The 25,164-nt window shown below is 43.6% G+C and overlaps 1 protein-coding gene and 1 pseudogene across 3 annotated transcripts in view; one reads left to right on the top strand and one right to left on the bottom strand.

Moving 5' to 3' along the window:
* Positions 1 to 24,788, bottom strand: part of AS3MT (arsenite methyltransferase) — a 30,283-nt gene extending 5,495 nt beyond the window's left edge. Inside the window, exons 1-10 of one of the 3 annotated variants that reach the window (XR_013398354.1) lie at positions 24,461 to 24,788; positions 24,092 to 24,219; positions 21,639 to 21,789; positions 21,003 to 21,139; positions 19,566 to 19,635; positions 16,628 to 16,709; positions 15,124 to 15,255; positions 14,638 to 14,780; positions 5,140 to 5,274; positions 3,453 to 3,594 (exon numbers count right to left, since the gene is read on the bottom strand). Coding sequence is in view for 2 of the 3 variants with exons in the window: in XM_077947446.1 (XP_077803572.1) it covers positions 5,140 to 5,274; positions 14,638 to 14,780; positions 15,124 to 15,255; positions 16,628 to 16,709; positions 19,566 to 19,635; positions 21,003 to 21,139; positions 21,639 to 21,789; positions 24,092 to 24,219; positions 24,461 to 24,646 (1,164 nt within the window). In the remaining variant the exon portion in view is untranslated. The remainder of the gene's footprint in view (positions 1 to 3,452; positions 3,595 to 5,139; positions 5,275 to 14,637; positions 14,781 to 15,123; positions 15,256 to 16,627; positions 16,710 to 19,565; positions 19,636 to 21,002; positions 21,140 to 21,638; positions 21,790 to 24,091; positions 24,220 to 24,460) is intronic. The other 2 variants (XM_001113391.5, XM_077947446.1) reach the window with 2 other exon arrangements.
* Positions 6,916 to 7,709, top strand: LOC107000258 (large ribosomal subunit protein eL22 pseudogene; annotated as a pseudogene).
* Positions 24,789 to 25,164: the final 376 nt, after the last annotated feature.

Raw genomic sequence — 25,164 nt, 5'->3', positions numbered from 1 at the left:
AGAACCGCTTGAACCCAGGAGGCGGAGGTTGCAGTGAGCAAAGATCGTGCCATTGCACTCCAGCCTGGGCAACAAGAGCGAAGCTCTGTCTCAAAAAAAAAAAAAAAAAAAAGCTAGTATTGTTTTGTTGTTGTTGTTTATTTGTTTTTGTTTTTTTGAGATGGAGTTGCACTCTCGTTCCCCAGGCTGGGCAACCTACGTGGGTGGATCACCTGGTGGCGTGAGCCACCACGCCTGGCAAAGTTAGTATTACTGTAACAATGGTTTGTAACTCTACTTTTTGTTTTCCACATGATTTAAGAGACCAGTGCCTTTAAAATAATTACTACTTTATGTTTTGGGGGCACAAAATGAATAAAGACATAATTTTGTGATATCAAGAACTAGAAAGACCTGGGCATGGTAGTTCATGCCTATAATCCCAGTACTTTGGGAGGCCAAAGCTGGTGGATCATCTGATGTCAGGAGTTCGAGACCAGGCTGGCCAACATGGTGAAACCCCACCTCTACTAAAAATACAAAAAATTAGCTAGGCATGGTGGCTGGCACCTGTAATCCCAGCTACTTGTGAGGCTGGGGCAGGAGAATCACTTGAACCCAGGAAGTGGAGGCTGCAGTGAGCCAAGATTGTGCCACTGCAGTCCAGCCTGGGTGATAGAGTAAAATTCTGTTAAAATAAAAAATAAAAATAAAATTAAAAAAAAAAAAACTAAAACGGTTGAGAACAAGTTTTAAAGGAGCAGAATTTTAGTATGTTATTGAAGTTAAGCTGTATAAATTCAGATTAGGCTGTCATAACTATAGGATGTTAAATATTATCAACAAAAAGAGTCAAACTCTAAAATACTTGAAAAGGTTTTTTTCTGAGCCAAATAAGTGACCAGTGGCCTGTGACACAGCCCTCAGGAGATCTGCAAACATGTGCCCAAAGTGGTCACCCTATAACTTGGTTTTATACATTTTAGAGAGATATAAGATATCGATCAATACATATAATATGTACATTGGTTCAGGCCAGAAACGTGGGACAACTGGAAGTGGGGGCTTCCAGGTCATAGGCAAATTCAAAGATTTTGTGATTGGCAATTGGTTGAGTTATAATCCAGAGACCTGGGATCAATAGAAGGGAGTGTCTAGGTTATGATAAGAGGTTGTGGAGACCAAGGTTTTATCATGCAGATGAAGCCTCCAGGTAGCAGGCTTTGGAGAGAATAGATTGTAAATGTTTCTTATCAGATTTAAAGAGTCCGTTCTATCAGTCTTCAGATAATGCTGGTCAGCAGTGTCTGAATTCCAAAAGGGAGGAGGGAATAATGAGGCATGTCCAACTTCTCTTTCCCTTCATGACCTGAACTAGTTTTTCAGGTTAACTTTGGAATGCCTTTGGCCAACAGGAGGGGTCCATTCAGATGGTTGGGGGTTTAGAATTTTATTTTTGATTTACTTTTTCCTCATTCTGGCCTAGATTTGTCAGAGGCAACATCAGTGGTCACCAAACTTTTATTTTATCTCATTGTGTTGCTGGGGTGGCATGGCTGCCTTCCCTGGGTCCATCCTGTCCCTTGGTGGGACCCCTATGGTCAAGGGGCTTAGAGCCAAAAGACATATAGCAAATTTGAAAGTTCTAGGTCAGGCCAGGCATGGTGGTTCACGCCTGTAATCCCAGCACTTTGGGAGGCTGAGACAGGTTGATCACCTGAGGTCAGGAGTTTGAGACCAACCTGACCAACATGGTGAAACCCCGTTTCTACTAAAAATATAAATTAGGGCCAGGCACGGTGGCTCATGCCTGTAATCCCAGCATTTTGGGAGGCTGAGGTGGGCAGATCACGAGGTCAGGAGTTCGAGACCAGCCTGGCCTGGTGAAACCGCATCTCTACTAAAAAAAAAATAAAAATTAGCCGTGTGTGGTGGCAGGCACCTGTAGTCACATCTACTCTAGAGGCTGAGGCAGAAGAATCGCTTGAACTGAAGAGGCGGAGGTTGCAGTGAGCCAAGATCGCACCACTGCACTCTAGCCTGGGCAACAGAGCGAGACTCCATCATGAAAAAAAAAAAAAGAAAAACAATTAGCTGGGCATGGTGGCGCACGCCTGTAATCACAGCTACTCAGGAGGCTGAGGCAGGAGAATCGCTTGAACCTGTGAGGGAGAGGTTGCAGTGAGACGAGATCACGCCACTGTACCCCAGCCTAGGTGACAGAGCGAGCCCCTGTCCCAAAAAAAGAAAGTTCAAGGCCAGATGGGAATGGATGTGGATAGGCGTTCATAAACCCTTAAAATTTCTTTTTTTTTTTTTTTTTTGAGATGGAGTCTGGCTCTGTCGTCCAGGCTGGAGTGCAGTGGCGGGATCTCAGCTCACTGTAAGCTCTGCCTCCCGGGTTCGCGCCATTCTCCTGCCTCAGCCTCCCGAGTAGCTGGGACTACAGGCGCCTGCCACCTTGCCTGGCTAGTTTTTTGTATTTTTTTTAGTAGAGACGGGGTTTCACCGTGTTAGCCAGGATGGTCTCGATCTCCTGACCTCGTGATCCGCCCATCTCGGCCTCCCAAAGTGCTGGGATTACAGGCGTGAGCCACCGCGCCCGGCCAAAATTTCTTAATATAAAAGCCAACAAACAAAAAGCCAAAGGTGAGGTTAAAAAATTGACTTATCTTTAACTTCTATGTGTTGCACTACTATAATTTTGGTTTTAGTTACAGACGTACAGCACTTAGCTATACAAAACATAAGCATTGTTAAAACCTTTTAAGCTAAGGAATTTAGAGACTTCTGTTGTGCTACAATGTTTTTTGTGGTCTTTCAGTAATTTGTTCTAAAATTATTTATTTATTTATTTATTTATTTATTTATTTATTTTGAGACAGAGTCTTGCTCTGTTGCCAGGCTGGAGTGCAGTGGCACGATCTCGATCTCGTCTCACTGCAACCTCCGCCTCCTGGGCTCAAGCAATTCTCCTGCGTCAGCCTCCCAAGTAGCTGGGACTACAGGCGCATGCCATCATGCCTGGCTAATTTTTTTTTTTGTATTTTAGTAGAGATAGGGTTTCACCATGTTGCCCAGGCTGGTCTCAAACTCCTGAGCTCAGGCAATCTGCACACCTTGGCCTCCCAAAGTGCTAGGATTACAGGTGTGAGCCACTGTGCCTGGCCTCTTCTAAAATTTTAAAAAATATTTATGTTATCTGCATAAATCTCATAGCTCAGAGTATTAAACCTAGGAGGCTTTGACATGAGGTACCTTTATATCCTCTCAGTAAGAATTTTCTTTTCATTCTACGAGAAGCAGGAAATTCTTTATGGTTGGGATGGATGAAAAAGGTGCCACACACATAATAACCCAGGAGGCAGAGTCCCTTATTTTACCAGCTGTTTAGGCATCTGTGTGCCCATTTTTGATTTGGAGGGTCTGAACTAATCCTCTCAAAACTGGCCCTAAGAGTCTCACACACCTACCTCTTCTGTGATAGGTCCCTGGGCCTAGAGAAGGGTGCTTATATAATTTTAGCAGCAAGGAATTTGCAGTGAAAAGCAGATTAGGACCAGTGCAATTCCAAATGAGAATTCTCTAGCCTTAGAATACCATGATTCTGGTTTCCTTGGAAGTAAAAGAAGGAGATATAAATAACATTAATAATATGACAGTCAAAAGAGTATTCGTGTATCAGAACATAAAAAGGAACCTATTCCATTTAGGGCACAAACTAAAAACATGAAGAAAAATTATAACCTGGTTTATCTTTAGAGGGTTATTGTAGCCAATAAATAATTAATGATTCAATATGCATTCAAAAACAAAAGTCCAGGCTGGAAATCTAGTAACAAGTATTATAGTTTTCCTTTGAAAGCATTTCTCTCTCTAGCCTTTTTTTTTTTTTTTTTTTTGGAGACAGAGTCTCACTCTGTTGCCCAGGCTGGAGTGCAGTGGTTTGCCCTCCACCTCCCTGAGCTCAAGCAATCCTCCCATTCCAGCCTTTTGAGTAGCTGGGATTACCGGCATGCACCACCATACCCAGCTAATTTTTTTGTATTTTTGGTAGAGATGGGGTTTCAACATGTTGCCCAGGCTGGTCTCAAACTCCTGGGCTCAAGCAATCTGCCTGTCTCAGCCTTCCAAAGTGCTGGGATTATGAGTGTGAACTTCTGTGCCCAGCTCCTCCTTTTATACTAAAGACAAATTATAGTAAGGCCACTTTGTGTGCTAAATAAATTTTAGGCTTATTATACTTTGCCTGATCATTTGCATAAAGTCCAGCAAGAATTTGGCCATATAGGCCCTTTTCAAGTTGGCTTTGCTGGAACTTTACCTAAAAATGTTATTCCAGTCAAAGCCTTGGTAAAATAACCAAGTGTCTCCACTGTCCTGTTTTGAAAGAAAAGACTCTTACTAAACTTATGCAAATAACTGTATTATTATAAAATCAGAATACTCACGAAAGGTTTCTGAATTTTGGAGAACTTGTTAAAGTAGGTAGAATAGCTAGTCAGGCGTGAGCAGGGCAGGAGAGGGCTCCCCCAACCGACTCCACCAGGAATGTCAGGCCAGCATTAAGTGATGATCAGGTGGTTGTTAACTGTCTCTCGAAAATCACAGTTGGTCACAGACAGCAGCAGGGAAAGGAAGTCTCTCAATAAACAGAAACACCTGAAACTGGTGATCAGCAGCTTCCCAATAAGATCTCAGGAGTTGGGCAAGTGGGCTCAAGCATGCACATTAAGAGGCAAAATGGTAGTGTTTAACTGGTATATAACCTTCTAACATTTAACCAGTAAGGGAAGCGTGCCTCAAGAGAGTATGCATACTGGCCGGGCACAGTGGCTGACGCCTGTAATCCCAGCACTTTGGGAGACTGAGGCAGGTGGGTCACCTGAGGTCAGGAATTCAAGACCAGCCTGGCCAACATGGCGAAACCCCATCTCTACTAAAAAATGCAAAAATTATCTGGGCGTGGTGGTGGGTGCCTGTAATTCCAGCTAATCGGGAGGCTGAGGCAGGGAGAATTGCTTGAACCCAGGAGGCGGAGGTTGCAGTGAACTAAGATCGCACCATTGCACTCCACCCTGGGTGAAAGAGAGAGACTCTGTCTCAAAAATAAATAAATAAAATAAAATAGTTCTCTGAGGTAGTGAAAGCCAGACAAACCTTTAACTCTAAAGCAGAACAGCCTCCAGATATTGGCAACTTCTCTCCAATTGGTCTGATCAGAAAATCTTGAGCAAATCGTGAATTCTTCAAGATAGCTGCTGTTTCTTCATCCACTTCAACAATTTCACCTTCCTAAACAGTAGTATAAAAAAACATATACTAAGAGTTGCAACTTTAGTCTCAATAGAAGAAAAATGCCCAGAAGTACCGTTTTCTCCACATCCTCATCAGCACTAATCCTTACACACTGTTGGTGGGAATTTAAATTAGTACAGCCATTATGGAAAAGAGTATGGAGATTCCTCAAAAAATTAAAAATAGAACTACTATATGACCCAGCAATCCCCCTACTGGGTATATATCTTTAAAAAATGAAATTGGCCAGGCACGGTAGCTCATGCCTGTAATCCCAGCACTTTGGGAGGCTGAAGCGGGTGGATCATGAGGTCAGGAGTTCGAGACTAGCCTAGCCAATATGATGAAACCCCGTCTCTACTAAAAATATTAAAAAATTAGCCGGGTATGGTGGCATGTGCCTGTAATCCAAGCTATTCAGGAGGCTGAGGCAGAAGAATCTCTTGAACCCAGGAGGCGGAGGTTATAGTGAGCTGAGATCACACCACTTCTTTCCAGCCTGGGCAACAGAGTGAGACTCTATCTCAAAAGAAAAAGAAAATGAAATCAGTATGTCAAGGAAATATCTGCACTCCTAATATCTGCACAACTAACGTTGACTGTTGACTGCAGCATTAATCACAATAACCAAGATATGGAATCAACCTAAGCATCCGTCAGTGGATGAATGGATGAGGAAAATGTGGCGTATATACACAATGGAATACTATTCAGATTTTTAAAAAGAAGGAAATCCTGTCAGTTGCAGCAACATGCATGGAACTGCAGGTCACTAGGTTAAGAGAAATAAAGCAAACACAGAAAGACAAATATCGTATGTTCTCACTGATATGTGGAAGCTAAAAAAGTGGATCTCATTAAGATAGAGAGTATACTGCCGGGCGCGGTGGCTCACGCCTGTAATCCCAGCACTTTGGGAGGCCGAGGCGGGCGGATCACAAGGTCAGGAGATCGAGACCACGGTGAAACCCCGTCTCTACTAAAAATACAAAAAATTAGCCGGGCGCAGTTGTGGGCGCCTGTAGTCCCAGCTACTCGGGAGGCTGAGGCAGGAGAATGGCGTGAACCCGGGAGGCGGAGCTTGCAGTGAGCCGAGATCGCGCCACTGCACTCCAGCCTGGGCGACAGAGCGAGACTCCGTCTCAAAAAAAAAAAAAAAAAAAAAAAAGATAGAGAGTATACTAATAGCTACCAAAGGCCAGAAAGAGTACAGAATGGGGGAGATAAAGAGAAGTTGATTAATGGTTACAAATATAGGGTTTGATGAAATAAATAAGACCTAGTGTTTGATATATCAGTAAAGTGACTAGTTTACAATAATATATTGTATATTTCAAAATAGCTAGAAGAGAATAATTTGAAAGTTTCTAACATAAAGAAAAGACAGGGCCAGGTGTGGTGGCTCACACCTGTAATCCCAGCACTTTGGGAGGCTGAGGCAGATGGATCGCCTGAGGTCAGGAGTTCGAGACCAGGCTGACCAACATGGTAAAACCCTGTCTCTACTAAAAATACAAAATTAGCCGGGCATGGTGGCACATGCCTGTAATCCCAGCTACTCGGGAGACTGAGGCAGGAGAATTGCTTGAGCCTGGGAGGCAGAGGTTGTGGTGAGCCGAGATCGCACCATTGCACTCCAGCCTGGGCAAAAAGAGCGAAACTCCGTCTCAAAAAAAAAAAAAAGAAAGAAAGAAAAGACAAATATTGAAGGTGATAGTTATCCCAATTACACTAATTTGATCTTTACAATTATATTGATGTATCAGATTATCATATGAACCCCCCAAAAATCTACATCAATTATGCATCAATTTTTAAAAAATGTTGTCTTTATGTATCAATAATAACACTGAATGAAAATGGACTCAATTCTCCAATTAAGAGGCATAGTGCTGTGAAAAAGCTCGTGGCAAAGAGGGGCAAAAAAAGAAGCAGGTTCTGACGTTCACTCTTGACTGCACCCACCTTGTAGAAAATGGAATCATAGATGCTGCCAATTTTGAGCAGTTTTTGCAAGAGAGGATCGAAGTGAATGGAAAAGCTGGGAATCTTGGTGGAGCATTATAACCATCGAAAGGAACAAGAGCAAGATCACTGTGACTTCTGAGGTACCTTTTCCAAAAGGTATTTGAAATATCTCACCAAAAAATATTTGAAGAATAATCTATGTGATTGGTTGTGGGTAGTTGCTAACAGCAAAAAGAGTTATTATGAATGAAGTTACTTCCAAATTAACCTGGACGAAGAAGAGGAGGAAGGTGAATATAAAAATTTATTTATCTGGAATATTTTGTATGAGTTCTTGAATAAAACTTGGGAACCTCCACCCCCAAAAAAGGAATAGAGTGGCTGAATGCATACAAAAACCAGACCCAATTATATGCTGCCTACAATAAACCTACTTTATAAAAATACTGAAAGTGAAGGGGTGGAAAAAAGACATTCCAAGCAACTGGAAACCAAAAAAGAACAGGAGTGGCTATACTTATATCAGATAAAATAAACTATGAATCAAGGCTGTCAAAAAAAGCAAAGAAGGTCACTATATAATGATAAAGGGGTCAATTCAGCAAGAGGATATAAGTATCTATGCACCCAACATTGGAACTCCGAAGTATATAAAGCAAACATTAATAGATCTAAAAGAAGAAATATACTGTAATGCAATAGTAGTAGGGGACTTTAACACCACACCTCACTCTCAGTAAGACAGATCATCCAGGCAGAAAATAATAAAGAAACATTAAACTATATACTAGCTCAAATAGGCCTAGCTGACATTTACAGAACATTTCACCCAACTGCTGCAGAATAGACATTCTGCTCAATAGCACATAGAACATCCTCCAGCACAGACTATATCTTAGGCCACAAAACAAGTCTTAACAAATTCAAAAAAGTAGACATCATAACAAGTATCTTTCTTACCACAATGGAATAAAATTAGAAATCAATAACAAGAACCTTGGAAAATACACAAACACATGGAAATTAAACAACATGCTACTGAATAACCAATGGGTCCATGAAGAAATTAGGAGAAACATTTAAAATTTCTTGAAACAAATGAAAATGGAAATACAACATGCAAAAATCTATGGGATACAGCAGAAGCAGCACTAAGAGGAAAGTTTATAGCAATAAATGCCTATATCAAAAAAGTAGAAAGATTTCAAATAAGACCAGGTGTGGTGGCCCATGCCTGTAATCTCAGCACTTTGGGAGGCCAAGGCAGGTGGATTGCTTGAGCCCAGGAGTTCAAGGGCAGCCTGGGCAACATGGTGAAAGCCTGTCTCTACAGAAAATACAAAAATCAGCCAGGCATGGTAGCCTGTAGTCCCAGCTACTTCAGATGCTGAGGTAGGAGGATCGCCTGAGCCCAGGAGGTCAAAGCTGCCATGAACCATGATTGCGCCACTGCATTCCAGTCCAGGTGACAGAGTGAGACCCTGAGAAAGAAAGAAGAAGAAAGGAAGGAAGGGCAGAGCGCAGTGGCTCACACCTGTAATCCCAGCACTTTGGGAGGCTGAGGCGGGCAGATCACAAGGTCAGGAGTTCGAGACCAACCTGGACAATATGGTGAAACCCCATCTCTACTAAAAAAAAAAAAAAAAAAATAGCCAGGTGTGGTGGTGCATGCCTGTAATCCCACCTACTTGGAAGGCTGAGGCAGGAGAATCTCTTGAACCTGGGAGGTGGAGGTTGCAGTGAGCTGAGATTGTGCCACTGCACTCCAGCCTGGGCGACAGAGCAAGATTCCACCTCAAAAAAAAAAAAAAAAAAAAAAGAGAAAGAAAGAAAAGAAAAAAGAAAATTGCTAAAAGAGTATACTTTAAGTGGTCTCATCACAAATAAATGGTGAATATGTGAGGTAATGCATTTTAATTTTCTCGATTTAGTCATTCCATAATGTACACGTATGTCAAAATATACCATTGTACACCATAAATATATGTATACAATTTTTTAAATTTGTCCATTAAAAAAATAAATACTGGGGGGAAAATTTAGGGCTTTGGACTATTGGGGTTTTTTTGTTTGTTTGTTTGTTTGTTTTTGAGATGGAGTCTTGCTCTGTTGCCCAAGCTAGAGTGCAGTGGCACGATCTTGGCTCACTGCAACCTCCACCTCCCAGGTTAAAGTGATTCTCCTGCCTCAGCCTCACAAGTAGCTGGGATTACAGGCATGCGCCACCACGCTGGCTAATTTTTGTATTTTTAGTGGAAATGGGGTTTCACCATGTTGGTCAGGCTGGCCTCGAACTCCTGACCTAAGGTAATCCAACTGCCTCGGCCTCCCAAAGTGCTGGGATTACAGGTGTGAGCCACCGCAGCCAGCCAAGGACTGGTGGTTTTTTTTATTTTTTATTTTTTTTGAGACGGCGTCTCGCTCTGTCGCCCAGGCTGGAGTGCAGTGGCCGGGTCTCAGCTCACTGCAAGCTCCGCCTCCCGGGTTCACGCCATTCTCCTGCCTCAGCCTCCGGAGTAGCTGGGACTACAGGCGCCCGCCACCTCGCCCGGCTAGTTTTTTGTATTTTTAGTAGAGACGGGGTTTCACCATGTTAGCCAGGATGGTCTCGATCTCCTGACCTTGTGATCCGCCCGTCTCGGCCTCCCAAAGTGCTGGGATTACAGGCTTGAGCCACCGCGCCCGGCCAGGACTGGTGGTTTTTAAAGTGCATTTCTGGCTGGGAACAGTGGCTCACATCTACAATCCTAGTACTTTGGGAGGCCGAGGCAGGCGGATCACCTGAGGTCAGGAGTTTAAGACCAGCCTGGCCAACATGGTGAAACCCTGTCTCTACTAAAAATACAAAAATTAGCTGGGTTCGTTGGCACACACCTGTAGTCCCAGCTACTGGAGAGGCTGAGGCAGGAAAATCACTTGAACCAGGGAAGCTGAGGTTGCAGTGAGTCGAGACTGCGCCACTGCACTCTAGCCTGGGCAACAGAGCAAGACTCCATCTCAAAAAATATATATATAAAAATATATAAAAATATATATATATATAAATATATATATATATAAAATTTTGCTTAAAAAATAATTGTATTAAAAATGGTTTTTGAAAACCACTGGAACAAATCAATGGTTTCAAAGGCCCTTCCCACTCTGATTCTATGAATCTACTGGAATAGGCAGCACATCAAGGAGTAGTGCATTATTGAAAAGCATTAGGGCTCCACCATACCAAGGAGTATTTAAGAAATTTGAAGATGCGGCCGGGCATGGTGGCTCACGCCTGTAATCCCAGCACTTTGGGAGGCCGAGGCGGGTGGATTACCTGAGGTCAGGAGTTCAAGACCAGCCTGACCAACATGGTGAAACCCTGTCTCTAATAAAAATACAAAAATTAGCAGGGTGTGGTGGCACACGCCTGCAATCCCTGCTACTCAAGAGGCTAAGGCAGGCCGGGCGCGGTGGCTCACGCCTGTAATCCCTGCACTTTGGGAGGCCGAGATGGGCGGATCACGAGGTCAGGAAATCGAGACCATCCTGGCTAACACGGTGAAACCCCGTCTCTACTAAAATACAAAAAAAAAAATTAGCCGGGCGCGGTGGCGGGCGCCTGTAGTCCCAGCTACTCGGGAGGCTGAGGCAGGAGAATGGCGCGAACCCGGGAGGCGGAGCTTGCAGTGAGCCGAGATGGGGCCACTGCACTCCAGCCTGGGCGACAGAGTGAAGACTCCGCCTCAAAAAAAAAAAAAAAAAAAAAAGAGGCTAAGGCAGGAGAATCAGCATGAACCCGGGAGGCAGAGGTTGCAGTGAGCTGAGATTGAGTCACTCACTGCGCTCCAGCCTAGGTGACAGAGCAAGACTCCATTTCAAAAATAAACAAACAAATAAATAAATAAATAAGTAAATAAATAAATAAATAAATTTGAAGATGCTTAGCCAGGTGTAGTCCCAGACTTGGAAGGCTGAGGTGGAAGGATCCCTTGAGGCCAGGAGTTCAGGACTATAGTGGGCTATGCTTACACCTGTGAATAGCCACTGTACCCCAGTGTGGGCAACATAGCAAGTCCCTGTGTCTAAATAAAGAAATAAATACATTTTTTAAATTAAAAAAAAAATCTGGAGATGCTATTTAGACCAAAAAATCAGAAGAAGCCGGGCACAGTAACACATGCTTGCAACTTTGGGAGGCTGAGGTGGGAGAATTGCTTGAGGCTAGGAGTTCGAGACCAGACTGGGCAATATAAGAACCTGTCTCGGCCGGGCGCAGTGGCTCACACCTGTGATCCCAGCACTTTGGGAGGCCGAGGCGGGCGGATCACGAGGTCAGGAGATGGAGACCACCCTGGCTAACACAGTGAAACCCCGTCTCTACTAAAAAAATACAAAAAATTAGCTGGGTGTGGTGGCGGGCACCTGTAGTCCCAGCTACTCAGGAGGCTGAGGCAGGAGAATGGCGTAAACATGAGCTGAGATTGGGCCACTGCACTCCAGCCTGAGTGACACAGCAAGACTCCATCTCAAAAAAAAAAAAAAAAAGAACCTGTCTCACCAATAAAAAATTAAAAATAAAAAAATTAGCCAGGCATGCTGACACATGCCTGTAGTCCCAGCTACATGGGAGGCTGAGGTGGGAGAATCACTTGAGCCCGGGAGTTTGAGGTTACAGTGAGCTATGACTTTACCACTATACTCCAGCATGGGTGACAGAGACCCTGTCTCTAAAATAGATAAATAAATAAATCAGAAAAATAATATATTAATAGGAAGTTCTTCCACCTTTGGAATAAATAATGACTGTATCTTATTTTCACTGAAATTGCCATATGTACCCAGTGTTTTGCTACATTATTGCTAATCTTTATAGAAATTCTGCAAAGCAAGTATTATTATCCCTGCTTTTACCGTAGAACAAACTGTAACCCAAAGAATTTTGATGACTTCTTCAAGTTTACCCAAGTAATAAATAATAGAGCCAGAAAACATATACAATTCTGTGTTCCTCAGTAAATGAGATTAGTGTCTAATGAGTAGCATGCCTTTACTAACTTACTAAGTTGTAATATAAAATGATCTTTATTTAGTTAATTGCCAGAGAGATTTAGCATAATTTTGTTCTGGATTCAGTAAATCAAGTCAGCTTGGATCATTCACCTTAACTTTTCCTTTAGCAGTCACTAGTTTCCATTAAGTAGTGTTCTATAAACTTTGATCCAAAGCAGAATCAATGTCTTATCCATCTTGTGACTTAAAGTTCTATGACTGTGATGCATGTGAGTGTTCTGACTTCATCTGTTCCTCTGACTATGGTGTTTCGCTTACCATGGCATTCATAGGATGAAATGAATGACTGCCCAGAGTGAGAATTTGTCCAGATTATTCAGATAAACATCATAAAGCAGAATACATGAATAAATAAGTAGAACATTAATAAAATTCCAAAATACTCAATGGGAAATGACTAGTAATACAGGCTTTCAAGAGTTGGTACCTTTTAGCTATATTTGCATATGCTTTGGGATTTTAAGGAACTGAGAAAACAGCAAAGTTGACTAAATTTTATATTTCTTGTCCTCTAAATATTTTGATAATTTCTGGATTGGTGCAGTGATGTTTTTGTTCCTTCCATATTTATAAATGAAACATCTTTTTTTAGTGTTTCTAAACCTCAAATCTACTTGGCTTGAAATCAAGTGGTTGGAACACTGTTTGACTTTTATTTGAAGCATGTTGTTGATTGAAAATGTCATTGAGGAAGTTTTCAATCAGTATGATCAGTTTGATTCTGTAATGAGCACAGCAACTAATATTTTGAGGAGCTCTGTTTTGAGGACCAATGCTTAAGGTAGACTTTGTTCGTAAACAATATCCCAATAGATTTGTTGACTTGAGGTCTGGTTTTGTTTTTTTCTTTTTCCTAATAGAATTAAGAATTCTAATGTTGAAAAACTATGCAGATTTGTATGGGACAAAGCCTAGAAAAGAGAAATGTAGATTGAATCATAATCTAAATCATGGTATGATACAAGAGGGAAAGTTTTGGTGCCATAATTTCTCCTTTCACTGGTGTTGGACTTAAATCAGTTGAAATGTATTTCTGTACCACAATTTATGCTTCAATAAAAGTGTAATTGTCTAGTGACATTCAGAAAAAAATAAAAAATAATAATAATAGAGCCAGAATTTGAACCCAGGTATCTGATTCCAAAGCCTGAACTTTCCCATTTTGAGAAAACAAATCTTACTATGCACAGGGCAATAAAAATGCCAATTAGTGCCATCATTGAATATTAAAATTTCTTAATTCCTTGACAAAATTAAACAATTGAAATACTATTGTACATACTCCTACTCTTTTCCATCCTACTTCTCTATAACTCTGTTAATCCAATATCTGAATGAGGTTTCCTGTAAAAAGTTTTCTTAGGTGGTTAATGGTATTGTGATTATGGGACACATGCTGAAATATTTAAGGGTAAAATGTCATAATATCTGCAACTTATTTTCAATGGCTCAGCAAATAAATAAATATATATATATACACACATAAACACAAACATGGAAAAATGTTCTCAATTGCTGAAATATAGGTAATGCATATGTGGGTATTCATTGTACTATCAACTTTTCTGTATTCAACAGCTTTTTTTTTTTTTGAGACAGAGTCTCGCTCTGTTGCCCAGGCTGGAGTGCAATGGCATGATCTCAGCTCACTGCAACCTCCGCCTCCCGTGTTCAAGCAATTCTCCTGCCTCAGCCTTCCAAGTAGTTGGGATTCCAGGCACCCACCACCATGCCCGGCTAATTTTTGTATTTTTAGTAAAGACGGGGTTTTGCCATGTTTGTGAGGCTGGTCTCAAACTCCTGACCTCAGGTAATCGGCCCGCCTCAGCCTCCCAAAGTGCTGGGATTATAGGTGTAAGCCACCGCACCCGGCCAAAAACATTTTTATAATAAATATTGAGGGCTGGGCACGGTAGTTCACGCCTGTAATCCCAGCACTTTGAGACGCCGAGGTGGGCAGTTCACTTGAGCCCAGGAGTTCAAGACCAGTCTGGGCAACATGGCAAAACCCTGTCTCTACAAAAAATACAAAAATTAGCCGGGTGTGTTGGTGCGCCTGTAGTCCCAGCTACTCAAGAGCCCGAGGTGGGAGGATCGCTTGAGCCCAGGAGGTTAAGGCTGCAGTGAATAGCCTGGGTGACAGAGTGAGACCCTGTCAATAAATAAATATCGGGAAAAACATGCTTTTTTACTCCACTTGAAACACACACATACATTTAAACACACACACAAACAAACCAACACCAGAAAAGTGGGAAGCAATGCAAAGTCAAGAAAAGATAGCTGGAGCAAGGGCAAGAGCAGAAATAATCCAGCAGTCATGGAAGTTGTTTTATTTACCTTAAATGTAAAATTGGCATCAAACGTTAGTTCTTTTTCATGTCCTGTAATTCCTCCATTGTAAATAACTTGGCATCTCTTGGTTGGTCCTGTCTTAGAGCATTTGAAGAGGCGAAATGTTGCAGAAACAAAACGACAGTCACCTAAAAACAGAATTTATTCATGGTTCATCTCCAGCACTCCCTCAGTTGTTGCCTTGCTCAGCAGACAAGGAGCAAACACATTATAAAGATGACTTTCTTCTTTGCATGTCATCAATTATCTTTCTGGGCACTTCACTCTATTTACTGAATGACTTCAAAGTGCTTTATTAAATATCAAAATTGGGGGGGGGAGTTGGTTACCATTATACAAGAGACAATATAGCTATTTCCAGATAACACAAAGTATCCCTCAATGAGACTCCTCAGAAGTCACTTACTAATTACCACATTTCAATCATTCAAGCTGTAGTTATAATAGTCCCTGCTGTCTGTCATATCTTACCGATAACTCTTTCCAGTTCCTTGTTTTGAATTGTAATGAGATTGGCAGTGACCAAACGTGGAGGGCAGAACCCAATTTTTTGAGCAAGGATGGCAAGTTCCTTCCAGTACAAAGCACCACCCAGACACTCACCTAAAAAACAAAAAGCAAAACAACAACAACAACAAAAACCCACAGACCAACCAACACTTAATACAGTATTAAGGGAATTATTATTCTATATAATTAATTATGACATGGTATCAGTTAAAACATAGATCCTAGCAGTAGAAGCTAACTTGAGCATCCCCCCAAGGTCTAGAAAGCCATGGTTAAAATTGGGTGTCCTCCTGACAGTCTCTGGGAACCATTCTTCAGGAGACTCACTGGTGGATTGGTTCTACCCAGCTGCAAGCATAATATTCATGTATGCAGTAGGCCACATTCTGAAAAGCACTATGTTATGTGAATAAAGTAGTATAAAAAATAATTTGTAGGTCAAGCATGGTGGCTCACACCTGTAATTCCAGCACTTTGGGAGGCAGAGGTGGGCAGATCACAAGGTCAGGTGTTGGAGACCAGCCTGGCCAACACTGTGAAACCCCATCTCTACTAAAAATACAAAAATTAACTGGGCATGGTGGCAGGCACCTGTAATCCCAGCTACTCGCGAGGCTGAGGCAGGAGAATCACTTGAACCCGGGAAGTGGAGGTTGCAGAGAGCCAAGATTGCCCCCTGCACTCCAACCTGGGTGACAGAGCGAGACTCCATCTCAAAAAAAAAAAAAAAAAAAAAAGAGGTTATCACTGGGTTATATGATTATAAGTAATTTTTTTAAAGAGATAGGGTATTACTATGACACCCAGGCTGTACCTGAACTCCTAGGCTCAAGCAGTCCTCCTGACTCAGCCTCCCAAATATCTGGGGTTACAGGTGTGTGTCACTGTGTCCAGCTTAGTAATTTTTTCTTTTTTTCTTTTTTTTGCATTTTCCAACTTATTAACAGTACCTATTTATTATTACATAGTAAGAATAAAGTTAATATTATTTTAAGAATAAGAACTTTTAATTTCATAGACTGATGAAAAGCATGCATTTATCTCAACTTCCAGAGACTATTAAAATGATAATAAAGGAATAAAGAACACAATAATGATGAGAACATAAGGGGACTAAGAGGGCACTAGCTCGGGAACAATTGTCTTCATTTCCAAACTGGAGTTTTCAAAGTATTTTTCCCATTCTTTATCCCATTTAATCTTCATAACAGCCCTATAAGGCAGATTGTATTATTATTTACATTTTACAATTTGGAAAATGATAACTCAAAGAGATGAATTAAACTATCCAAAGCCCTATCATTTTTGAATGGCAGAGGAAGAATGGAACCTTGGCCTCATAGCCTAACCCCATGTCATAAAGCCTGATCTCATGTCATAAAGCCTCATCCTGGCTATTAGCAGAAAGGAGTTCTGCACATGAACAACCATCTGCCTTAATACCAAACTAAACAAAATCACCTACCCCATAAAACTTTGTGTGTCCTGATTTCTTCTGGCAGTTCAAGGCTCGTATAGACGTCACTGAAATATAACTCCCCACCATGCTGAAACAGAGCCATATTAGTCCAAACAAGATTAATGATTACATTGATCCTAGATAACAAAGGAAGGAATAGGGGAACAAAATCAAATTTAAAAACCAATAGCAATGTTTAAGCTGACGCTTTGTGAACAAATAACAGCTGCCTCTTTAGTTATAATCAATAGTCAAGTGCCAAGGTTTTTTCCTCCCAGTGGCTTATCCAACAGGTAATAAAATCACATTCTAAGACTGTCTCCTAAAAAAAGATTTTCAGATTACTTAAATTTAAATTTTTAGCCAATCTGAACCAAAAGCAGCCCCAGGTCATTGTAGAACTAACAGAGGGTATAATCAGTATTCATAATCTTTTATCTTTTAAGAATAGTATAACTTTGCCAGGTATGATGGCTCAGGCCTCTAATCCCAGTGACTCAGGAGGCTGAAGTGGGAAGATTGCTGGAGGACAGCAGTTTGAGACTAGCCTTGGCAACATTGGCAACACAGCAAGACCATCTCTCCAATATAGAAATTTAAAAATTAGCCGGGCATGGGGGCATGTGCCTGGAGTCCCAGCTACTCAAGAGGATTGTTTGAGCCCAGGAGTAAGAGGGTACAGTGAGCTATGATAGTGATACTGCACTCCAGCCTGGGTGACAGCAAGACCCCATTTCTATTAAAAAATATAACTTTTTGTAATGTTGTTATTTACTTTTATAACAATACATTATATCTTTAAAATATTATCCTTAAAATGTAAGGCAAATGAGTGATCAGGAACTTAACATTTTATTTAGCTAATTTCAAAAACCTGGAAACCTGGAGATCTATATTCTTTTTTTTTTTTTTTCGAGACGGAGTCTCTCGCTCAGTCGCCCAGGCTGGAGTGCAGTGGCGCGATCTCGGCTCACTGCAAGCTCCGCCTCCCGGGTTCACGCCATTCTCCTGCCTCAGCCTCTGAAGTAGCTGGGACTACAGGCGCCCGCCACCACGCCCAGCTAATTTTCTTGTATTTTTAGTAGAGACGGGGTTTCACCGTCTTAGCCAGGATGGTCTCGATCTCCTGACCTCGTGATCCTCCCGCCTCAGCCTCCCAAAGTGCTGGGATTACAGGCGTGAGCCACCGCGCCCGGCCTTTTTTTTTTTTTTTGAGACAGAGTCTCGCTTAGTCGCCCAGGCTGGAGTGCAATGGCGCGATCTCGGCTCACTGCAAGCTCCGCCTCCGGGGTTCACGCCATTCTCCTGCCTCAGCCTCCCGAGTAGCTGGGACTACAGGCGCCCGCCACCTCGCCCGGCTAATTTTTTGCATTTTTAGTAGAGACGGGGTTTCACCGTGTTAGCCAGGATGGTCTCGATCTCCTGACCTCGTGATCCGCCCGCCTCGGCCTCCCAAAGTGCTGGGATTACAGGCGTGAGCCACCGCGCCCGGCCTGGAGATCTATATTCTACAATAGTGTTTCTACCTTTTATAAGTACATTTTTGGTGGAGATAAGTGAACTGGCATGTAAAATGACATACTAACAAAGACATCACTAAATCATTAAATCATTTCTATACAGATACTTGTATTTAAGTTCTATGACAGCTTTGTAAACCAAAAATCTCAAAACCATGTTGTTAATTTAAAAACATTCTTTGGCTGGGTGCAGCAGCTCATGCCTATAATCCCAGCACTCATGACCAAGGTGGATCATGAGGTCAGGAGTTCGAGACCAGCCTGGCCAATATGGTGAAACCTTGTCTCTACTAAAAGTACAAAAATTAGCTGGGCATGGTGGCACATGCCTGTAGTCCGAGCTACTAGGGAGGCTGAGGCAGAAGAATTGTTTGAACCCAGGAGGCGGAGGTTGCAGAGAGCTGAAATCCTGCCACTGCACTCCAGCCTGGGCAACAGAGTGAGACTCCGTCTCAAAAAAAAAAAAAATTTTTTTTTAGAGGCAGGGGTCTCTCTATATTGCCCAAGCTGGACACAAACTCCAGAGCTCAAGCAATCCTCTTGCCTCAGCATCCAAGTAGCTGGGAGTACAGGCATGTACCACCCACCCAGCTAAAATCTTTTTTTTTTTTTGAGATGGAGTCTCGCTCTGTCTCCCAGGCTGGAGTGCAGTGGTGAGATCCCGGCTCATTGCAACCTCTGCCTCATGGGTTCAAGTGATTCTCCTACCTCAGCCTCTCAAGGAGCTGGGATTACAGGTACACACCACCACACCCAGCTAATTTTTGCATTTTTAGTAGAGACAGGGTTTCTCCATGTTGGCAAGGCTGGTATTGAACTCCTGACCTCAGGTGATCTGCCCGCCTCAGCCTCCCACAGAGCTGGGATTATAAGTGTGAGCTACCACGCCTGGCTGAATCTTTCATCTTCTATCATGAAGATACACATCTCATGATACAATGAAGGCTGTGGAGCTCCTGCAAGCTTTCCTTTTAGAAAGTAGTTAATGTAAAATTCATCTTCTGTAACTTCCCAAAGATCTGAAATCATGACAGATAAGAAATCAGAAACCCTGAGAAACACTGTACGTGCTAGAAGAGAGTGTATTCAAAGCAATCATTAGCAGTCAGTGCAAAGGTTCCTATAGCTCCACAGATGCTCTTCTACGATCATGTACAGCAGCAAATAGGAGAGACAGTCAAGAAAGCAAATACCTTAACACATTCAGTGACAACTGTCACCTCGCATTTACTACCTTTTGCAACCTGAGAGGGAAAGTAATCCATATCCGGGGTATTCCTGCCCCTTCCCCCTTTTGCCACCCCTTTTTCATTTAATGGATAAATTAAGAGAGTTGGAGCTCTTAGTTCAAGGGGGAACAAACAAGACTGAACCCATCAGCTCTCACTGATGTTCAAAGATAATTTTCTCACCCTCCTCCTCACCTTCAGCACCCGATATGCCTCCTGAAGCACTTGTTGTTTATCAGGCACAAGGTTAATAACACAGTTTGATCTAAAAGAGAACAGATGAAGTGTCGAGAAAATCTTCACAATACTCAGAGATCTGCAAATCCTTTCAGACTCTAAAGGTGGCTCCCACCTTTCTGTCAAAGCTACCCCATTCTTACTGCCTCCCTCTTCTCTTTCTAATGCCTTCAACTAAGCTTTTCCCCAAGATCAGAGACAGAGTGTTTAAAATCTCAATAAATTGTTAGCAAGTTTGAATGTGCAGAAAAAAAATATCAGGCATGATTCTTACTTGTTTCTGTCCTGATGTTCATCAGGCAACAAGATGAACCCTCGGACCAGATGCCTACCACACAAGGCATTTCTTTCTTTCTTTCTTTTTTTTTTTTCCTGAGATGACGTTTCATTCCTGTTGCCCAGGCTGGGGTGCAATGACGCAATCTTGGCTCATTGCAACCTCTGCCTCCTGGGTTCAAGTGATTCTCCTGCCTCAGCCTCCCAAATAGCTGGGATTACAGGCATGTGCCACCACACCCAGCTAATTTTTGTATTTTTAGTAGAGACGGGGTTTCGCCATGTTGGCCAAGCTGGTCTCGAATTCCTGACATCGTGATCCACCTGCCTCAGCCTCCCAAAGTGCTGGGATTACAGGCATGAGCCACCACGCCCGGCCGGCACGAGGCATTTCTTATGCCCCATGTAAACAGGCTACGTTCCTCAAAGGCAGCTGTCACTTGGGCATGATTTGGCAATAACAACTTGAGGGAAAAAAGGAAATAGAATCCTATAATTTACCATGGAATATAATGAAAGATGCAGGTCAGCATGTATTGTAGGAGCCAACTTAGTGGTGCTGCTGGTCTTTTGGGTTCATTGGTTTTTGGTTAAGTTTCAAGTAAGTTCTCTCCTGGTCTAGTGTGTTCTGCTGCTGGTGAGTTCCAGCAGCTCAAACCAGCTCTCTCCCATTAGTAAGCCATGCTAAGTTTAGTCTAACACCCTAAATGAGAGTCAATTCAGCAAACAGTAATAGTGACATCTGTGTGTTCAAAAGGAAATGAGTGCTGGGCGCAGTGGCTAACACCTGTAATCCCAGCACTTTGGGAGGCTGAAGCAGGTGGATCACCTGAGGTCAGGAGTTTGAGACCAGCCTGGCCAACATGGTGAAACCCTGTCTATACTAAAAGAAGATTTAAAAAATTAGCTGGGTGTGGTAGCGTGTGCCTGTAATCCCAGCTACTTGGGAGGCTGAGACACGAGAATCAGTTGAACCCGGGAGGCAGAGGTTACAGTGAGCTGAGATTGGGCCAGTGCACTCCAGCCTGGGTGACAGAGCAAGAGTCCATCTCAAAAAATAATTAATAATAATAATAAAGAAAATGGGCTATAGTCATAATAGTAAGAATATAGACCTACACAACAATATCATAGCTCTCATTCTTGATTCCAGCCTCTCCCAATTTCTCAATGTAGCCATGAATAAAAGTCACATTAGATGCCTGGAAGCCATATTTTTCCATGTGATAGTCAAGATACTTTTCAGCCACTTCCACCTAAAGTAAGAAAAATATAGTTTTGATAACATTTTGAAAAAAATACACGACTTTTTCCTAAAAATTTCCTGTCACTAACACAATGCACTTCCCCTAGATTATTTTGGATAAATATACAAGATTCCTGTGGACACGTAGGATGTACTACAACCTGGGACATAAACTCCCTGCTGCCTGTGCAGTTTGGCTTGAATAAACACCTCATTCAATAACAAAATCTTTCAGGATAGATGGCAGCAAGAAGGGAAAGATCAAAGTCCGCTCTGTCATCACAATATTCATATCAGAACAAACCACCGACTTTTGTGTTTGCCCAGAAGAGCCCTTAATTCTTTAAGTTATCAGTTTCCAAGACAGGAAGCACTAGTGGCACAAATGAGCATTGCTAACTAGAGGCTTTCTTAAATTATCCTTGAAGAGCCACGAAGAAAAAAACTTTATTTCTCAAAGAACGCTTTTGAGAATCTTTTCCTCTTTGTCTTCCAAATCATTGCCTCACCTGGCCTTTGGTCATGTCTATTCCAGTCACATGTCCCTTTTCACCAACCAGCTGGCTAAGTACGTAGCAATCTCTGCCACCTCCACTACCCAGATCCAAAATCCAGCAGTTTTCTAGATGCTCCGGGATCACCAGACCACAGCCATAATACCTGGGAAATGGAAAACACATATTTTTTTCCTGGAGACTGGAAGACATTGAAACCACTAAATCGTATACACACTTCCCTCCCTCCCTCCCTCCTTTCTTGCATCATTCACTCATACTTCTGATGTTTAGTCTCCACTGAACTGGACACCCATGAAGGCTGGGACTGTATCTGCTTTACCAAGCCATCTAAAATAACGTGTTCAGGCGGGGCGCAGTGGCTCACGCCTGTAATCCCAGCACTTTGGGAGGTCGAGGTGGGCGGATCGCTTGACGCAAGGAGTTGGAGACCAGCCTGGCCAACGTAGTGAAGCCCTGTCTCTACTAAAAATACGAAAACATCAGCTGGGCATGATAGCAGGTACCCGTAATCCCAGCTCCTCGGGAGGCTGAGGCAGGAGAATGGCTTGAATCCAGGAGGTGGAGGTTGCAGTGAGCCGAGATTGTGCCACCGCACTCCAGCCTAAGAGACAGAGTGAGACTCTGTCTCAAAAAATAAATAAGTAAAATAAAATAATGTGTTGAATAAATACATTTAGTCATTAGCTGAGCTTCTAATTCAGGCCCAGGACTGCTAGTTATTGAGGAAAAAAATGTAAGGTTTCTGTCCCATAGGTTTGTTTTTTGTTTTTTGGGTTTTTTTACTTTTTACTTTTTCTTTTCTTTTTTTTGAGATGGAGTTTCGCCCTGCCGGCCAGGCTGGAGTGCAGTGGCGCCATCTCAGCTCACTGCAAGGTCCGCCTCCCGAGTAGCTGGGACTACTGGCGCGCCTGCCGCCATGCCCGGCTAATTTTTTTTTTTTTTTTTTTTTTTTTTTTTTGAGACGGAGTCTTGCTCTGTCGCCCAGGCTGGAGTGCAGTGGTGCGATCTCAGCTCACTGCAAGCTCCGCCATTCTCCTGCCTCAGCCTCCCCAGCAGCTGGGACTACAGGAGCATGCTGCCACGCCCGGATAATTTTTTTGTATTTTTAGTAGAGACGGGGTTTCACTGTGTTAGCCAGGATGGTCTCAATCTCCTGACCTCGTGATCTGCCCGTCTCGGCCTCCCAAAGTGCTGGGATTACAGGCGGTTGCCACCGCGCCAAGCCAATTTTTTGTATTTTTAGTAGAGACGGAGTTTCGCCATTTTAGCCAGGATGGTCTCCATCTCCTGACCCCGTGATCTGCCCGCCTTGGACTCCCAAAGTGCTGGGATTACAGACGTAAGACACCGCCTCCGCCCTCGATCTTTTTTTTTTTTTTTTTTTTGGAGACTGAGTTTTGCTCTGCTGCCCAGGCTGGAGTGCAGTGGCACAACCTCCACTCACTGAGACCTCCGCCTTCTGCGTTCAAGTGATTCTCCTCCCTCAGCCTCCCAAGTAGCTGGGACTACAAGCGTGCGCCACCACACCCAGCTAATTTTTGTATTTTTAGTAGAGACGGGGTTTCACTATGTTGGCCAGAACGGTCTTGAACTTCTGACCTCAAGTGATCTACCTGCCTTGGCCTCCCAAAGTGCTGGGATGACAGACGTGAGCCACAGCCTCCCGCCCCGTAGGTGTATTTAAGAGGCGAGGTAAAACATTGTACACAGAAAACACTTCCCATGATTTACGGACAGACCGAGTGACAGTGCTGTGGCAGTTTGGGGAAGAGGCCGCTCAAAGATTAGAGAAGGCTCCATGCAGTAGGTGGGACAGCAGGGTGGTGCTGGATGGGCAGGGTTTGGAAGGAGAAAGAAGAGAGAAGGCTTTCCAAATTGGTGACTGCCCGCTGGACAGGAGTGCTGATGGAGTGAGGAAGGGAAGGTTCAGAAGGGCCAAGGTTGATTAGGGAGGGCCGAACTGCGCATATCTTGAATGGCAGATCCAGTGAGTGTGACTATTCTCTGAGCTTGGGTAGGGACTATGGAGTGTTCACATTGGAGCTGCTGCTTCTTTTTTTTCTTTTTTTTTTTTTTTTTTTTTTTTGGCAATGTTTTAAAAGTATGCATTTATTTTAGAGATGTATCTGACTGTGTTGACCAGGCTGGAGTGCAGTGGCTATTCACATCCCGGATCACACACTGCAGCCTGTAACTTCTGGACTCACGCGATCCTCTGCCTCAGCCTCCCAAGCACTTGGGACTACAGGCTCACCGGCGCACCCAGATTCATCGGAGGTTCTTAGAGCAGTAAGATGATGGGTGCTGAGATTTAGGATTTTTACAATAGACAAAGCAAGCTGATGGGTTGGTGGCTACGGGTTAACTCCCTAGTGACCTGCATCATTATTTTTTGGGAAAACTGCAGTTTGGGGTCTTCCTGGGGACAGCACAGGACACTCTACCTTAGGGCTACTTCTTCATGTACATTTTGCAAGGCTTCCCGGATGTGCTTGGGGACCGGCCTGGCTGTGGTGACACAGGCGTTGGTCTGGAGGTCTGCCGATTTCTTCAGCACCTGCCCGTAGTAGGTCTGACCCAGCGTCCCACAGTGGAGTGAGGAATAGGGAAGAACAAAAAGAACTGTGACTGCAGCGCGAGGGCTCCATCACCACCTCCACCTCCACTTGGCGGACCTCAGTTCCCTGCAAAGGTCCAAGCCTAGATCCTGCCCTACCCCGACTCTAGGAGTCCGGGAGGACAGGGCGCGGGCCAGGCCAGACTTCCATTAGCCTAGGCTCCACTTGGGCCATTCCAGGCCCTACAGCTCTTACCTGCACGTCCTTCCGGATCTCAGCGTCGTGGGGGGCAGCCACTGTCGGGAGGGAGAAAGTTAGTTGAAAGGAAGAGGGTGCTGAGGGACGGGCAAGAGGGAGGGAGCCAGTAAAGGGCAGGCAGCGGGCCGAGGGGTGCGGGGAGGACCAAGGTCTCGAGACACAGCTCGGGGAAGGCGCTCGCATTCCCGCCTTGCGGGGGCCCAGTGAAGGCGCTGGGGGCCTGCCTTGGGGCTGGGGCGGGGCGCCGAGGGCGCGCACTCACTGTCTCCTCGGCCTGCGACTCGATACAGCGGGCTCCCGCAGCCAGCTCCAGCGCCGAGGCCCCGCCCAGGCTGGCAGGCTTGCTCCGCCCGCGCACCCAGCTCCAGCCCCTCGCTCCGGCGCCCACCGCCTGACCCGCAGTCCCACAGTCATCCGCGTTGCTCTACAGGCTTTCCAACCAGGAGGTCGGTATCAGCATCCCCCTTGTTCGCTCCACTGTGATTTTCACGGATAAATCTCTTACTCTGATTTAAATGAACACTCACCTATATAATGATCTTCCCCCCTTTTTTGGGAATGGAATCATCTTTTTTCGATCTGTTTTTTAAAGTCAGGTTTATTGAGATATAATTCACATTCTGTAAAATCCATCTTTCTTCAGTGTGCAGTTCTGTGAACTCTGACAAACGTATATACATCACCGTAACGGAGACCCAAAC

Source organism: Macaca mulatta, chromosome 9 (genome assembly GCF_049350105.2).
Source record: "Macaca mulatta isolate MMU2019108-1 chromosome 9, T2T-MMU8v2.0, whole genome shotgun sequence".
Classification (NCBI taxonomy): domain Eukaryota; kingdom Metazoa; phylum Chordata; class Mammalia; order Primates; family Cercopithecidae; genus Macaca; species Macaca mulatta.
Note: the sequence above shows the minus strand (reverse complement) of the source record. Positions and strands in the feature narration are given on the sequence as shown.